General features: G+C 42.7%; 1 protein-coding gene across 9 annotated transcripts in view; it reads right to left on the bottom strand.

The window, feature by feature from the left end:
- The window catches only part of LOC106585083 (autism susceptibility gene 2 protein), a 380813-nt gene that overhangs the window by 148405 nt on the left and 213489 nt on the right, over positions 1 to 18919 (bottom strand). For 7 of the 9 annotated variants that reach the window (XM_014170870.2, XM_045707151.1, XM_014170875.2 and 4 more), the window contains exon 5: positions 8342 to 8386. The exons of the other annotated variants lie outside the window; for them this stretch is intronic. In XM_014170870.2, the coding sequence (XP_014026345.1) occupies positions 8342 to 8386 (45 nt within the window). The remainder of the gene's footprint in view (positions 1 to 8341; positions 8387 to 18919) is intronic. 9 annotated transcript variants of the gene reach the window in all.

The following is an 18919-nucleotide window of genomic DNA, read 5'->3' on the forward strand; positions in this document are numbered from 1 at the left end:
GCGGATTTCATGTCGGAAATAAAACTAACAAACCTGAGAAAACACAGATTGTTACTGTTATTATTATCATAATTACATCTCGTGTGGTTTTTTTTGGGACGTGCGAGCAGGCAGCCTCAATCAGGATGAAATGCCGTTTTAATTTGACGGAGCTTCCTGTTTTGACTGGCTCCGTTTCTATTTCCACACAAACAGTTTGGCAGTCGCTGTGCAGAAAACTCAATCAGGCCGAATTACATGTCTATCAGATCAAAATGTAATTGATTTGAAAGGCGACATGATATATAACTACATGACAGTGAAGGCACAGTGGGAGTCTCCGTAGGGATCAGCCTATGGGGAACTAATTAACGCTAGCTAGGTTCTGAATTATTGAGTACTAAACTAAAGCAGTGACATTGAGGAATAGGAATCCACCATAACAACTTCTTAAGTGTTTGTCTCAACTTACAGCGGGGCAACCCAAGACGTCTGTGGGCCCGCCCGCACATCAATATTACAGTGAGTGATGTTGTAATGGTCCATAATTGAAAGGGTTCATAAAGGTGGGGTCAGGTCAGAGCGTACATACAAGTCATCCTATCTCTCTCTCTCTCTCTCTCTCTCTCTCTCTCTCTCTCTCTCTCTCTCTCTGTGTAACACTTCAGACACATCATCCTATCTCTCTCTCTCTCTCTCTCTCTCTGTAAGACTTCAGACACATCATCCTATCTCTCTCTCTCTGTAACGCTTCAGACACAACATCCTCTCTCTCTCTCTCTGTAATGCTTCAGACACATCTTCCTATCTCTCTCTCTCTGTAACACTTCAGACACATCATCCTATCTCTCTCTCTCTGTAACGCTTCAGACACAACATCCTCTCTCTCTCTCTCTCTGTAATGCTTCAGACACATCATCCTATCTCTATCTCTCTCTGTAACGCTTCAGACACAACATCCTCTCTCTCTCTCTCTCTGTAATGCTTCAGACACATCATCCTATCTCTCTCTCTCTGTAACGCTTCAGACACATCATCCTATCTCTCTCTCTCTGTAACGCTTCAGACACAACATCCTCTCTCTCTCTCTGTAACGCTTCAGACACAACATCCTATCTCTCTCTCTCTGTAACACTTCAGACACATCATCCTATCTCTCTCTCTCTGTAACGCTTCAGACACAACATCCTCTCTCTCTCTCTCTCTGTAATGCTTCAGACACATCATCCTATCTCTATCTCTCTCTGTAAGACTTCAGACACAACATCCTCTCTCTCTCTCTGTAACGCTTCAGACACATCATCCTATCTCTCTCTCTCTGTAAGACTTCAGACACAACATCCTCTCTCTCTCTCTCTCTCTGTAACGCTTCAGACACATCATCCTCTCTCTCTCTCTCTCTGTAAGACTTCAGACACAACATCCTCTCTCTCTCTCTCTGTAACGCTTCAGACACATCATCCTATCTCTCTCTCTCTGTAACGCTTCAGACACAACATCCTATCTCTCTCTCTCTCTCTCTCTCTGTGTAACGCTTCAGACACATCATCCTATCTCTCTCTCTCTCTCTGTAAGACTTCAGACACATCATCCTATCTCTCTCTCTCTCTCTCTGTAAGACTTCAGACACATCATCCTATCTCTCTCTCTCTCTCTAAGACTTCAGACACATCATCCTATCTCTCTCTCTCTCTCTCTGTAACACTTCAGACACATCATCCTATCTCTCCCTCATACAAGTCATCCTCTCTCTCTCTCTCTCTCTCTCTCTCTCTCTCTCTCTCTGTAACGCTTCATACACGTCATCCTATCTCTTTCTCTCGTCTCTGTAATGCATGTTATAAAGTTGGGGTCAGTGCGTACGGATCTTATTTAACATTCTTGTTTCTGTTCGCATGTCATGAAGGTAGGGTCAGTGCATACTTACACATCATACTGTCTCTCTTGTCTCTGAAACCCTACTCCTGTGCAGTGATGTCACATCATATCTCTATGTTGTTCTAGTAGGCAAACCACCACTAAGAGACCGGAGTGAAAAGGTTAGCAGTTAGCTAGCATTAGCCCCAGTAGCAGCACACCACATACTGTGCCTAGTATGAGAGCTTTATCTCTGTCTCTGTATGCGCTACTACTAAAGTAGACACAAAGAGCTAAAATGAGACAGTAGCAGGCATTCTCTGCTCTGGGGGACACAGTATGCTCTCTCTCTTTCCCTCTCTCTCTCTGAAACCCAGCATGTCACCCTGACCCTGACCACGAAGCCCACAGGGCCTCCCTGAACCTTAAGCTTGCAGCAGGGGCCCTGTGGAGAAGATAAAGATATAAGCCAGCACAGCGCTGTACGGTGTGGTGTGGTGGGGCCTCCACATCCCTGAGGTGCCCAGTGGCTGTCTACTCCCCCTGAGAGACTGGAAGAGCCGTTCTCTCTCTCTCTCTCTCTCTCTCTCTCTCTTTCTTTCTGTCTCTCTCTCTCTCTCTCTCTTTCTGTCTCTCTCTTTCTGTCTCTCTCTCTCTCTCTCTTTCTGTCGCTCTCTTTCTGTCTCTCAATTTCCCCTTCTACTAGCTTACCCAGAAAATGAGAACTCAATTAATTCCGGGGAAATGAGGGCGAAGGAGGAGGCGGCCCTGGAGCCCTGAGAGAGAGAGTGAAAGAGAGTGAGACAGAGAGAGAGAGAGAGAGACAGAGAGAGAGACAGAGAGAGAGAGAGAGAGCACAGTGGAACTCCCTGTCGATTCTGTGGCCTGGTTAAGGCAAACACAGGCAGAGCTGTGACTGGGTGCATAGGGGAGCAGAGGAGTGAGGTGTGCATTAAGTCTTTATTAAGTTAATCCTGTCTACAGTTCAAACATGGCTGATGAAAGTCCCTCATTAAAGAGCCAAGTGGAGTGAAGGGGGGCTATGTACACGAACCAGTCACAATGGGACAGACAGACAGACAGACTGGCAGGCAGGCAGAGGCAGAGAGAAAGAGAGAGAGAGAGTGAGAGTGTGAGAGAGAGAGAAGGCGGAGCATGAACTCAAAGCCCTGAGATGTAATTAAAACAAAGCTGACACTCAATACCACTCAATACTTGGACATAAAGAGCCTTCAGAAAGTATTCACACCCCTTGACTTTTTCTACATTTGTTAATAATTTCAGGAAACTAGGCGCATGTCACTACTTCACAGGAGAGGCAGTTTTATGGCAGAAATGCATTCTGGAGCATGTGAACTTTCATGTGCCTTAATAACAAATGTGTATGCCATCTGCAAATATGAATAAAATTGTTAAATTATGAGCCTAGTTGGTTTAGCCACGGAAAAAAACAGGAACCTTCCCGCTAGCCATGATTGGCTGAGATAATGAATGGGCTGGACATGCCGAGAGACTAATTTGGATTGGTCTGCCATGTAGCGCGCTTCTGGCTATAACCTGAGCTTATTATGTGTAGATCATCCTTTCTACTGAAGCTTTTTTGAAAGATATAATGAAGAACGGCAAAAGTTATAGCATTTATTTCACATGACCCATCAATTTAGACAAGTGTGTCTGGGTAAGAATCATCTAATTGTTATAAAATATTTGTACAATATTTATCTGGATACTTTCTATTTTTGATATTGCTACTATGCAAATATGCAAGTTTCACTGTACCATTTAACCTCTTGAGGTTACCCTAGGATAGGGGGCGCCACAGCGCATTTTGGAAAAAATTTGTGCCCATTTTCAACGGCCTACTAATCAAACTCAGAAGCTAGGATATGCATATAATTAATACCTGTGGATAGAAAACACCCTAAAGTTTCTAAAACTGTTTGAATGGTGTCTGTGAGTATAACAGAACTCATATGGCAGTCAAAACCCCGAGACCGATTGAAACAGGAAGTGGAATTCTGAATTGTGGACTCAACTTCACGTCGTTGCCTATTATTCACACCGTGAGCTATCGTTATTTGAGCACTTCCTATTGCTTCCACAAGATGTCGCCAGTCTTTACAAAGTGTTTTGAGCCTTCTACTGTCGAAACTCAGTGAATGAGACGCGTTGGAAATTGGTCACAGGGGGAGGGCCATCACCATTATGACGCCGGCGGCCCTGTCTACCCCCACCTTTGGAAACGTTTTGAAACACAATGAAATCGTCCCCCTCGAATCTTATTGGCTCTCTTGTTGAAACAGGCCCTGAAGATTTATGTTATACAACGTTTGACATGTTTGAACGAACCTAAATGGGAAAAAAAATAAATAATCCGAAACGGCTGTCCCGCGGCCGGCAGAGCTTTTGGATACAGCCTTCAAATGCGCTAACAACAGCAAGCTAATGGAACATAAAGGATGGACTTTTTCGACCGAAAATACATCTGTTGTGGACCTGGGATTCCTGGAAGTGCTTTCTGATGAAGACAACTAAAGGTAAGGGATTATTGACAATATTATACAACATTAGATGTGATATGCGATTGTTCCAAGATGGCGCCGAGCTGTATTTACTAGCTCATTTTCTGAGTATCGCATCCCCTTTTATCGCTAAGTGTGATTACCCAGTAAAGTTATTTTTAAATCTGGTATGACAGGTGCTTTCAAGAGATATTCATCTATAAATCTTAGAATGACAATATTACATTTTAAAAATGTTTTCGAATAGTAATTCAGTAAATTGTAGCACTGTTTCCCTGGATGCATTTGACAGGAAAATAGTTAGTCAACGTCAGACGCCGATGTAAAATGCTGTTTTCATATATAAATATGAACTTTATTGAACAAAAGAATGCATGCATTGTGTAACATGATGTCCTAGGTGTGTCATCTGATGAAGTTTGTAAAAGGTTAGTGCTGCATTTAGCTGTTTTTGGGTTATTTGTGATGCATGTGGTTGGTCGGAAAATGTTCATGTTGCTGCTTTTACGATGGACTCCTCTAACATAATCTAATGATTTGCTTTTCCTGTAAAACCTTTTTGAAATCGGACGACGTGGGTCGATTCAGGAGAGGTGTATCTATAAAACGATATGAGACAGTCCTATATTTGAAAAAAATTTTTTTTAATTTCGTTATGCTAATATCGCTAGGAGTTTTCCCTGGATTTTGACGACGAGACGCTGAAGAATTAAACCTCCTGTATCCTGTGTATGTGACAAATAACCTTCGATTTAATTTGATATAGTGTGTGTTCACCAGAAACGGTAATGTGAAGAACAACATGACCTGCACCAAAATCAGATTAGGATATAGGCCAAGGACTAGATAGTGTATAGCTACTACTTTCACCAATTTTAGTCTTGAAATCTTCAGTTGTTTACTACACTACCTTACTTTCTCTGTTTAGCACATGGCCTCACATGTGAATCCTTTTAAGAGATGGGTGGGGCTAAGGCTTAAGAGGGTGTGAATGAATGGGTGTAGAAAAAGAAGAGCTCTCCAGTAGGTGTACCAAAACATTTAAGTGCCATTTTCTCAAAAGTGGAGTTACAAGTTTATCAACATTCAAAGCAGAATTACTTTCCCATTGTTCCTCAACTGCAGTGTATGATATACAATATTCTAACTCTGAGTCTCTACTTTTATCCAATGTAAAAAAAACATATTTCAAATGTTGCTACATAGGATCGAATCGAGCCGGTCGGTCACATTTTGTTGTGTTACAAAGTGGGATTAAAATTGATTTAATTGTCATTTGTCGTCAACTATCTACACAAAATACCATGTAATGTCAAAGTGGAGTAAACATTTGAAGATGTGTATACAATTCATGAAAATAAAACACTAATATATCTTGATTAGATAAGTATTCAACCCCCTGAGTCAATACATGTTAGAATCACCTTTAGCAGCGATTACAGTTGAGTCTTTCTGGATAAGACACCTTAGCCAAATACATTTAAACTCAGTTTTTCACAATTCCTGACATTTAATCCTAGTAAAAATTCCCTGTCTTAGGTCAGTTAGGATCACCACTTTATTTTTAGAATGTGAAATGTCAGAATAATAGTAGAGAGAAGGATTTATTTTAGCTTTTATTTCTTTCATCACATTCCCAGTGGGTCAGAAGTTTACATACACTCAATTAGTATTTGGTAGCATTGCCTTTAAATTGTTAAACTTGGGTCAAACGTTTCGGGTAGCCTTCCACAAGCTTCCCACAATAAGTTGGGTGAATTTTGTCCCATTCCTCCTGACAGAGCTGGTGTAACTGAGTCAGGTTTGTAGGCCTCCTTGCTCGCACACACTTTTCAGTTCTGCCCACACATTTTCTATAGGATTGAGTTCAGGGCTTTGTGATGGCCACTCCAATACCTTGACTTTGTTGTCCTTAAGTCATTTTGCCACAATTTTGGAAGTATGCTTGGAGTCATTGTCCATTTGGAAGACCCATTTGCGACCAAGCTTTAACTTCCTGAATGATGTCTTGAGATGTTGCTTCAATATATCCACATAATTTCCCTTCCTCATGTTGCCATCTATTTTGTGAAGTGCACCAGTCCCTCCTGCAGCAAAGCAACCCCACAACATCATGCTGCCACCCCCGTGCTTCACGGTTGGGATGGTGTTCTTCGGCGTGCAAGCTTCCCCCTTTTTCCTCCAAACATAACAATGGTCATTACGGCCGAACAGTTATATTTTTGTTTCATCAGACGAGAGGACATTTCACCAAAAAGTATGATCTTTGTCCCCATGTGCAGTTGCAAACCGTAGCCTGGCATTTTTATGGCAGTTTTGAAGCAGTGGCTTCTTCTTTGCTGAGAGGCCTTTCAGGTTATGTCGATATAGGACTCATTTTACTGTGGATATAGATACTTTTGTACCTGTTTCCTCCAGCATTTTTACAAGGTCCTTTGCTGTTGTTCTGGGATCGATTTGTACTTTTCGCACCAAAGTACGTTCATCTCTAGGAGACAGAACACGTCTCCTTACTGAGGGGTATGACGGCTGCGTGGTCCCATGGTGTTTATACTTGCGTACTATTGTCTGTACAGATGAACGTGGTACCTTCAGGCATTTGGAAAATGCTCCCAAGGATGAACCAGACTTGTGGAGGTCTACAATTTTTTTTTCTGAGGTCTTGTCTGATTTCTTTTGATTTTCCCATGATGTCAAGCAAAGAGGCACTGAGTTTAAAGGTGGGCCTTGAAATACATCCACAGGTACACCTCCAATTGACTCAAATGATGTCAATTAGCCTATCAGAAGCTTCTAAAGCCATGATAACATTTTCTGGAATTTTCCAAGCTGTTAAAAGGCACAGTCAACTTAGTGTATGTAAACTTCTGACCCACTGAAATTGTGATACAGTGAATTATAAGTGAAATAATCTGTCTGTAAACAATTGTTGGAAAAATTACTTGTGTCATGCACAATGTAGATGTTCTAACCGACTATAGTTTGTTAATAAGAAATTTGTGGAGTGGTTGAAAAATTTGTTTTAATGACTCCAACCTAAGTGTATTTAACCTTCCCACTTCAACTGTAGCTGTTTTAAAGTCAACATTGGCCTCATGGTGAAATCCCTGTGTGGGTTCCTTCCTCTGCCTTTATCTCTGTAGTGACTGGGTATATTGATACACCATCCAAAGTGTAATAATAACTTCACCATGCTCAACATGATACTCAATGTCAGGTGCCCTTCTTTGCGAGGCATTGGAAAATCTCCCTGCTCGACGGAGGGACCTTACAGATAATTGTGTGTGTGTGGGGTACAGAGATGAGGTAGTCATTCAAAACTCGTGTTAAACACCATTGTTGCACACAGAGTGAATCCATGCAACTTATTATGTGAATTGTTATGTACATTTTCACTCCTGAACTAATTTAGGCTGGCCATAACAAAGGGGTCAAATACTTATTGACTCAAAACATTTTAGCTTTTCATTTTTTATTAATTTGTAAAATTGGACATGATGGGGTATTGTGTCTAGGCCAGTGACAAAAACATCTAAATGTTATCGATTTTAAATTCAAGCTGTAACACAACTAAATGTAGAAAAAGTCAAGGGGTGTGAATACTTACTGAAGGCACTGTTCATTGCTCAATAATTGGACAATATGTATCTCTCATGTGGATTTGAGCTCTGTTCATACATAACCTTTCTGTGACTGAATGCATTCCAACTGTCAAGCATAATCCTACTGCCTAGAGGCACAAAGGCTGATATAATCTAAACAAACAAACGATATTCTTTCCAAATGCTTTGTTATATAATATGCCGTAGCTTCAGTACGTAAGAGGTAATCTCCCTATAAGTGATAAGGGTGAAAATGGTTTGTGTGTGTGTGTGTGTGTGTGTGTGTGTGTGTGTGTGTGTGTGTGTGTGTGTGTGTGTGTGTGTGTGTGTGCGAGCATGCGTGCATGTGTGTGTGTGACCCTTAGCTCATAATGACCTCACCTCATGTCTCCCAAACGGGTGCTCGTCTCTTTTTAAAGAAGTGAACTGCAAAGAAGAGACAACAGTCATTAATCGGGATGGGTCTGTCCACCGCCACCCTGCTTGCCTGCTGCTATATTAAGATCTGGTGCACAACCCGCCTGGTGTACGTCAGCTCTTTTTCTGCTGGCCTTGCAGAAAGTTAGCCTAGCAGCTGGCAGAGGAGTAGCTGTTGCCAGAGGGTGTCACCAGGTTTGAGGTCACAAAAACACAGTGACACTGAGAGGCAGGAATGTGACAGGATGTTCAATCTTATCAGCCTCCTCCACTTACACTAGGCTATTTGATGGTGGGCCTGTGTGGCTCAATTGGTAAGTGTGTTGCCCTAGTAACGCCAGTGTCATGGGTTCAATGCCTGTTAGGATCATATATACAAAAATGTATGCACTCAGTGTTCTAAGCCACTTCGGATAAAAGGTTGGTTAGGCTATGCTACGTTTGCAAACTACGAACAAGGCTGGACAGCGTGAATAACTCCAACTGAACATAAACCGTTTTCTCCGACATTGGGGATATTTTTCTATGTGTGCTTTGTTTTCAGTTACAGTTTAATATCGAGCCCCGAGGAAAAGGAAGTGAGACACAAATTGACCCATTTAAAAAAAAAAAAAAACCTTGTAAAGATCAAACAGCATCTACAGAGGGTTTATAAGCGTAAACCACTTCAGTTCATCAGAGAGACAATCTTTCGGCACTCAGAGGTATTTCCTGACGTACATTACGGCTTCATTGCTTTCTATTACTCTACCTTAAGTTCCCATTTACCCCCACACCGCTTCCCGCCAACCCTGATCCCCCATCCCACCCCCTAAGGCAAACCTAGTAAAACAGGCCAGCCTGACAGATCCAAATGTTCATATGATAAATAACACGTATGCTAAGAGCCACGGGGGGATTGTAGCCAACGTGTTTCCAAGAAAATCAGTCTGCCACCAGTACTTAAAGTGATTGAATAGCCTGTAAACAGAAGCTGCAGGCTTTCTTGTTCCTGTCTGGGAGATACTAATAAGGTTGTGCTTCGAGCAAACTAGCTAAGGAAGGAGGAGGAAAAAGAAATAAGTGAAGTTCATGAACTGAGCAGTAACTGCAATAGCTTTTAAAAAATACCTCTGAAATCTGCCTTATCCGTGAACCGAAACTCCAGACTGAGAATAACCACAAGACCAAAGAGCGTCAAGCGTCGAGCCAGTCATAAGACACCCCGGGTCAATGGATGATAGTGTTCCTCACATTACCCAAATTAAAATGAGATCTGTCTTTAACAGTCTAATAACAAGCCATATGAGGATCGTTTCCCTCCCTCTATCTCTTCCACCCGTTCCACTTCTGAAGAGAATAAATTCTCCTTTGTTCACATTTCGTGTAAAGACCTCTTTGCTCTCATGCCAACATCTTCTCCCTATCTGTAAAATCCATCACAGTCAAAGTTCATTTTCTTTGGCAGATTAGCCGCGGGAGCCACGGTATATCCAATTGAGAAAGTGTGGAGGTTGCAGATAGGGCTTGTTAATGTCGCAGGCGACATTAGACGTGAGATCAGCGTGAACATTAATCAAGCACACAATTTAGTCGTTAAGCTGAAAGAAGGCCTTTGTGGTCACCTCCATGTGTCAGCTGACAGTGATACTGTAGACTCAGGATATTACACCAATAACAACACCCAAAACAGCACACAACTCTAACATCCGTAGATACCCTGAATATAAGCGAGGTGGGCTTTCAATGAAGATAAGCATGTTGCTTTTTACCACAAGACAGACAGACAGTGGTTAAACAGGTTTGTCATTTAGTGGGAAATGTATCCGTCGACTCTAGAATGTTGTCCTTGATGAACTCTGTTGTACTTGACGAACCCTGTACTAAGTATCTGACAACAGCCTTTTTTAGTGTTTGCTCAGTTTACAAAACACAGCAAGTCTATCAAACCTAACAGACGTGTTAAATACTCAAGTATAGAGACAGGCAAGCAAGCAGGCTCTTTAGCGTCTGTAACCTCAACTTTTGTGTGGCCGAGGTTTTCTGCAGCAAACAGTACTAACTGTAACAGGATGCGGGGAAGAAATAAAGCGCAAAGTAAAAGTTCAAACCCCTGAATGTAACAGCGGGCTGTTTCACTTATGGTGAGTCATAGTGATACTTGAGTACAACCCACAGTGTATGTGCTATTTGTGAAAAACACAACAAGTGAGATATTAGTTGCTAATGTGAGAATTAGCGAGGGTGAGCCAGACTACAGACCAACCTAATAGCAGCATGGACTGCCTCTGCCCTGACCTGCTAGCCTAGCAAAATCAAGATAAGAAACAAGAGACAAGGCAGTCATTTAGTTTTGTTTGTCCTCTCTGGCCTCCTTTAGTTCAGTGAAGCCTAAACCACATTAGGGCCTTAATCCCCAGAAGAGAAGAGGAGATGCTGTTGCAGTAGCAGACTGATAGATAAGGATAAAGCAGCAGGTGAACGGAACCTTTGTGATGGACCAGACCACAGAGGAAGCTAGGCCCAGACTTGGCCTTGTGTTACACTGCTAATTTGATGTCCGTTACCCCCACTGACAGCACTCGGCTTCAGAGGCAGGCAGCATCCTCTTACTTCCCTCTGGTCACCTTAGAATAACAAGGTTCGCTGCATCAACAGAATAGATTAAATTGAGCAGAATTGAACACAGTTAATTGGCTTTGGTTTTTGGCCGCCTGTGGGAGACTCCAGGAATAGATGACAGCCCTGTTGGAGCCAGAGTATCAGTTGACTCTGACTAATTATTCAAAAGGTTTGTTGTGATTGGTTGTTGCTAGGGTTCAGGTCAGGGGTGGAGCTACACAGTATTTACTACTTCAATTTAAAAGGGAAGTGGCACTACTACACTACTGTGTGTATGTGGGAAATGTAACAAACCTAAAGTGTGCTTAAACTACATACTACTGTAAATGAGTTTTTCAGTGTGTGATACAGGCGTATCAGCGGCTATACATCTCCAATTACAGGTTGTATTGAATGTGGTAGAACGGTAAACACCACCACCGACCGTGTCAGGAGAAATCATGCGTGGCTGAGAGGAAGAAGAGTACATAGCAGGACTCCTTTAATAATTGTACCCTCCATTTATTCACCACCACAGGCATGCGTCAACTTGAAATGTGTAATTACAGTAATTGTGAGCCGGGCGAATGGGCCTCCAATACACCCTTCACCGTTACGTTGAAAATACACAGCGTGCCATACAGGATGAGACCACCAAAAGCATACTTAGGGGGAGGCCTCAATTTGTGAGCTCTACAATAAGAGACGGTGGAGAGCTGCGGAAATGTCTAGGTACCTGTCATAAGAGAACCATCAATTCTAAAATTCTTTCACTGTGGCAGAGACCTAATAAAAACGTTGTATTGCCAATGGCTTACTGGGTTAGATAAAGCATGGTGCTGGCAATACCAGGGTTGCGGGTTTGATTCCCGCATTGGCCACATATACTGTACTGTATATCAAAGTTGCTTTGGATAACAGTGTTTGCTAAATTACCATATATAATTCATTCCCATACAGAGAATACATAAAATATCTACACTAGAGTGTGCATGATATTCTTACGGAAGCCCTGAAGCCCAAGGCAAAAATAAATAACGCATACCCTTGGAATTATCTCGTTCGAACAACTTAGTATCTCATTGAAATTACTTAGTGTCTCGTTTGAAATACTTATAAAAAAGTATTAGGCCTACTAGCTGCCTAATACTATAAAAAAGTATTAGGCCTACCGGCCTACTAGCTGCCACCGATCTCCTTTTCTTTTACTTTTGGTGATGTCTGTTTTAGGTTAGCACCTGTTTTGTGTTTGTTCATTAGTGGGGGTATTTAGTCTGTCTGTTTTTGGTTTGGGGTTGTGCGGGATTATTTTGTGTCATCTTATTGTAGGTTGGGGATTTGATTTTCCTCTGCCGTTCTGTGTTTAGGCATTAGGGTTTGCTGGGCTGCGTCCCGACTCATTTAGGGTTCTTACCTTTCACTTGAGTTTTGTACCCTGTTCTACGGCACTTTTGGACTTTGTTCATTAAACGTGTTTATCATGTACCTTAGTCTCCTGCGCCTGACTTCACCCCTCCTGCATGTTGGAGTCGCTTTGACAGTACCGCTCCAGTTTGAAATGATTTATACCCTTTTTTTTATAAAAAAGAAGCTGATACTGGCCTTTATTATTTACAATTTATTTAGGACATTTAGAGAATAAAGCCAGGGGGGATCATTTAGCTATGTGATTTGTAATTTTAGGACCCCTTAAGGAATATATAAAATATATACTGCTCAAAAAAATGAAGGGAACACTTAAACAACACATCCTAGATCTGAATGAAAGAAATAATCTTATTAAATACTTTTTTCTTTACATAGTTGAATGTGCTGACAACAAAATCACACAAAAATAATCAATGGAAATCCAATTTATCAACCCATGGAGGTCTGGATTTGGAGTCACACTCAAAATTAAAGTGGAAAACCACACTACAGGCTGATCCAACTTTGATGTAATGTCCTTAAAACAAGTCAAAATGCGGCTCAGTAGTGTGTGTGGCCTCCACGTGCCTGTATGACCTCCCTACAACGCCTGGGCATGCTCCTGATGTGGTGGCGGATGGTCTCCTGAGGGATCTCCTCCCAGACCTGGACTAAAGCATCCGCCAACTCCTGGACAGTCTGTGGTGCAACGTGGCGTTGGTGGATGGAGCGAGACATGATGTCCCAGATGTGCTCAATTGGATTCAGGTCTGGGGAACGGGCGGGCCAGTCCATAGCATCAATGCCTTCCTCTTGCAGGAACTGCTGACACACTCCAGCCACATGAGGTCTAGCATTGTCTTGCATTAGGAGGAACCCAGGGCCAACCGCACCAGCATATGGTCTCACAAGGGGTCTGAGGATCTCATCTCGGTACCTGATGGCAGTCAGGCTAACTCTGGCGAGCACATGGAGGGCTGTGCGGCCCCCCAAAGAAATGCCACCACACACCATGACTGACCCACCGCCAAACCGGTCATGCTGGAGGATGTTGCAGGCAGCAGAACGTTCTCCATGGCATCTCCAGACTCTGTCACGCCTGTCACGTGCTCAGTGTGAACCTGCTTTCATCTGTGAAGAGCACAGGGCGCCAGTGGCGAATTTGCCAATCTTGGTGTTCTCTGGCAAATGCCAAACGTCCTGCACGGTGTTGGGCTGTAAGCACAATCCCCACCTGTGGACGTCGGTCCCTCATACCACCCTCATGGAGTCTGTTTCTGACCGTTTGAGCAGACACATGCACATTTGTGGCCTGCTGGAGGTCATTTTGCAGGGCTCTGGCAGTGCTCCTCCTGCTCCTCCTTGCACAAAGGCGGAGGTAGCGGTCCTGCTGCTGGGTTGTTGCCCTCCTACGGCCTCCTCCACGTCTCCTGATGTACTGGCCTGTCTCCTGGTAGTGCCTCCATGCTCTGGACACTACGCTGACAGACACAGCAAACCTTCTTGCCACAGCTCGCATTGATGTGCCATCCTGGATGAGCTGCACTACCTGAGCCACTTGTGTGGGTTGTAGACTCCGTCTCATGCTACCACTAGAGTGAAAGCACCGCCAGCATTCAAAAGTGACCAAAACATCAGCCAGGAAGCATAGGAACTGAGAAGTGGTCTGTGGTCCCCACCTGCAGAACCACTCCTTTATTGGGGGTGTCTTGCTAATTGCCTATAATTTCCACCTGTTGTCTATTCCATTTGCACAACAGCATGTGAAATTTATTGTCAATCAGTGTTGCTTCCTAAGTGGACAGTTTGATTTCACAGAAGTGTGATTGACTTGGAGTTACATTGTGTTGTTTAAGTGTTCCCTTTATTTATTTGAGCAGTGTATATACAGTTGAAGTCGGAAGTTTACATACACTTAGGTTGGAGTCATTAAAACTCGTTTTTCAAACACTCCATAAATTTCTTGTTAACAAACTATAGTTTTGGCAAGTCGGTTAGGACATCTACTTTGTGCATGACACAAGTAATTTTTCCAACAATTGTTTACAGACAGATTATTTCACTTATAATTCACTGTATCACAATCCAGTGGGTCAGAAGTTTACATACACTAACCTGGCTGTGCCTTTAAACAACTTGGAAAATTCCAGAAAATTATTTCATGGCTTTATAAGCTTCTGATAGGCTAATTGACATCATTTGAGAGTACCTGTGGATGTATTTCAAGGCCTACCTTCAAACTCAGTGCCTCGTTGTTTGACATTATGGTAAAATCAAAGAAAATCAGCCAAGACCTCCACAAGTCTGGTTCATCCTTGGAAGCAATTTCCAAATGCCTGAAGGTACCACGTTCATCTGTACAAACAATAATATGCAAGTATAAACACCATAGGACCACACAGCCTTCATACCGCTCAGGAAGGAGATGCGTTCTGTCTCCTAGAGATGAACGTACTTTGGTGCGAAAAGTGCAAATCAATCCCAGAACAACAGCAAAGGACCTTGTGAAGATGCTGGAGGAAACAGGTACAAAAGTATCTATATCCACAGTAAAATGAGTCCTATATCGAAATAACCTGAAAGGCCGCTCAGCAAGGAAGAAGCCACTGCTCCAAAATCGCCATTAAAAAAGCCAGACTACGGTTTGCAACTGCACATGGGGACAAAGATCGTACTTTTTGGAGAAATGTCCTCTGGTCTGTTGAAACAAAAATAGAACCGATTGGCCATAATGGCCATCGTTATGTTTGGAGGAAAAAGGGGGGAGGCTTGAAAGCCGAAGAACACCATCCCAACCGTGAAGCATAGGGGTGGCAGCATCATGCTCTGGGGGTGCTTTGCTGCAGGAGGGACTGGTGCACTTCACAAAATAGATGGCAACATGAGGAAGGACAATTATGTGGATATATTGAAGCAACATCTCAAGACATCATTCAGGAAGTTAAAGCTTGGTCGCAAATGGGTCTTCCAAATGGACAATGACCCCAAGCATACTTCCAAAGTTGTGGCAAAATGGCTTAAGGACAACAAAGTCAAGGTACTGGAGTGGCCATCACAAAGCCCTGACCTCAACCCTATAGAACATTTGTAGGCAGAACTGAAAAAGCGTGTGCGAGCAAGGAGGCCTACAAACCTGACTCAGTTACACCAGCTCTGTCAGGAGGAATGGAGGAATGTAAACGTCTGACTCACTGGGAATGTGATGAAAGAAATAAAAGCTGAAATAAATCCTTCTCTCTACTATTATTCTGTGTGGAAGGACCACCAGAGGGCAGGCTGGGCTCATAGATAGTAGCCCAACAAGGCATGTGAGACAAGGTAACCAGAGTCAATTAAGCACAGCTGACGGTACTAATGAGATATTCTCTTTCCCCTACAAGAGAGAGGATGGAACCAGCAAGAAGGGAGGAAGATAAACTATCTCTGGAGAATGGCTACGGAGAGAGAGGTGCTATCCAAGAAGATTCATTAAGACGGTGACGAATATGTGATTGTTGTTATAATTTGAAGATAACCGTAATGTGATCCTGTGTCATCTAAAGAAGACGTATGTTGTCCCTTTGGAGATTCTCATTGACTGTGTTGGAGTGTTTGTAGTGTCAGAAATCCCTCAATAGAGAACTGTGTTGAATCAAGAAAACCTACTCTGGACTCGTTTATTCCACCTTTCCACTTTAGAGTGACACCAAATGACTTGGTCCGCTCACATCTGACATTTCACATTCTTAAAATAAAGTGGTGATCCTAACTGACTTAAGACAGGGAATTTTTACTAGGATTAAATGTCAGAAATTGTGAAAAACTGAGTTTAAATGTATTTGGCTAAGGTGTATGTAAACTTCCGACTGTATATATATTTATATTTGATACAACATTGAATTTCGCCTTACTGCTATTAGCCCATAGAAACACATTGAATAACAGCTTCATATATGAATAAACAGATAGTCCCCCCCAAAAAATCTGAAGGAAGTTTGTTCTGAAGTGTCTGTTCTATATCTGAGAGATATAAGAAAGGAGCACATGTGTATATATATATATATTTTTTTACATGTATCTAACTGCTTATTTTAGGCATAAAACTATCTCCATATACAGTATAGTTCCATACATGTTTTAAACTGGTACCGGCTACCTTAAAACTAGTGTTGTGAGGCTTGTGGGCATCCTAGAGCAAAACAACTGTCAAGAGAAACTCTACTTTCCATAGAGGGTCATATTAGTGTGTAGCCCAAACTGTTCGGAAGCTTTAGACAGAAGTTGGCAGATCGGCTGTACCGACTTCAGACGAGACCTGTGACGCTTGTGGTGGTCGTAGAGCAAAACGGAGAACAGCATCATGTTGATGAGTCTCATCTTTCCACAGAGGGGACACTACAGACATTTTCGTGAGAAAAACGATTTTCAGGATGTGTCATGGTCTGACAAACTTCAGAGCGGAATTGGAGCGGGAGAGAAGGCCGACACCATCTGCTCGAATTAAGCTCTGCTCCTCGCTCAACACTCACTTACTTACATGCTCTGGCATTCAAAAGCAGCCCTGCTTTAGGCTGTCAAAGAACTGTCAATGAATAATCATATCAATGGATTGAACCAGTGAGTGAATGGCTGACTAGACCAGTACACGGTCTGACAAGATGCATAACAAATGAGGCCTAATTAGGCAAAAGAACAATTACGTTTTGTTTTACTAAGTAGTTAAAACGAGATACTAAGTCGTTCGAACAAGATACTAAGTCGTTCAAATGAGATCCTTCCAAGAGTCTATGTTATTTGAAAAAATGTTTTGCCTTGGGCTCCAGGGCTTCCATATATTCTCAACAAAAAGACTGAGTTGAACCACATCCCCAACCTACACTACCCCTAACAAATCCAGACAGATACACATAAACGGCAAATGTGTACCCACAAGTACCACTATAGAAGAAAAACCCACTTACAAGCCAGCCTTGCAATTAGCGGGTAGAGAGGAGGAACGACAGATCTGTTACAGTTGTTGAATGTTAATTACAGCATTTCACGGTGGTGAGGAGATAACGAGTTACTGTGAGAGAGAGAGAGAGGCGCGTTGCCGCGTGCGTTCTTTAACGAGGAGCAGTGTTTTTTTTATGAAACTTGAGATCAAGGACAATGAAGCGTTACTGGGCCTGTCAGTGAGCAGCGCCTTCCAGCGCTTTGCCCCCTCCCTTTGTCCTAACGAAGGCAGACATTCATTTCTCGCTCTTTAAGAACTCATCCTAATACTATAGATGGGAGCAATTAGGCATACCCAGCTCTGCTCTGTCTGGACAACATCAACAGCAACAGCACAGAAAACTGGTGAGAATTAGAAGAACTCAATCGATAGTGTGTAAGGAGGAAAAAAATACATTGTTTTCTATACTGTCATAGTTTTGAACTTTTTGCACATTTCCCCCCCAAAAATGTTAGATGTAAGACACATCAGCGCTAACAAAAAATGTCTCTAAAAACCCAACCCTCAACTCCTACTCTCATGTCCCCATGACCACTAAGCAGAACGTATACAAATCCAGGGTCATGTTACAGATAATACTTTGTGAGGGGGGCAAAGCATGTGTGAATTAATGTCCGTTCCTGCCTGTCTTAGCGACAGGATAATAGGGCTTGGTAAAATCCCAGCCAGGGTTAATAGTCATGTTATTAGGCACAGTTCTGGAACCTGGGCTAATGGAACTTACCACTAATTTGAGCACTAATGCCAGGGACGGTCGCTTAAGATGATGCATACCTCGTGATTTAGGGAAATCCCCAGAGACATACTTTAAAGTTCCACCGTTACATTTGTACATTTTTTGTAATTTAGCAGACGCTCTTATCCAGAGCGACTTACAGGAGCAATTAGGGTTGAGGGCCTTGCTCAAGGGCAGATTTTTCACCTAGTCGGCTCGGGGATACTAACCAGCGACCTTTCAGTTACTGGCCCAATGCTCTTAACTGCTAAGATACCTGCCACCCTACCATTGACCCAGACAGACCCCCTTTGAACTGGAGAGACACAGGACTGCTGGGATTTATGTGGTGTTTATCTAGCTACTACCATAGGTAGGCTAGGCTACACTCCTACACTCCCCAGGGCTTTTTCAACAGCGTACACTGGTTTTATAGACAATGACATCAGTTACAGAGGCTGACTGGGGCACATGGGGCCGGCTCAGTGGTGATATTAGGTCGAATAGACATGCTGAATCATTTAAGCTGAGGCTGTTTTCAACCATCCTTTTCTACTATTTGAGACAAGAATGTGCCCAAAATGTCTGCGTCTTAACGTTCATGTAGCTCAGTGGAGGCTGCTGAGGGGAGGACGGCTCATAACAATGGCTGGAACGGAGTAAATGGAATGGCATCAAACACATGGAAACCATGTGTTTGATGCCATTTGATAACATTGCACTTATTCCACTCCAGCCATTACCACGAGCCCGTCCTCCACAATTAAGGTGCCACCTGGACTTTAATCTGGGAAAGAACCAACTGAAATGTTCCTACTGGATCATTAAGTCCACTGATTAAAGTTAAATGATCAACTGAGCAAAC

This window comes from Salmo salar, chromosome ssa24, assembly GCF_905237065.1.
Source record: "Salmo salar chromosome ssa24, Ssal_v3.1, whole genome shotgun sequence".
Classification (NCBI taxonomy): Eukaryota; Metazoa; Chordata; class Actinopteri; order Salmoniformes; family Salmonidae; genus Salmo; species Salmo salar.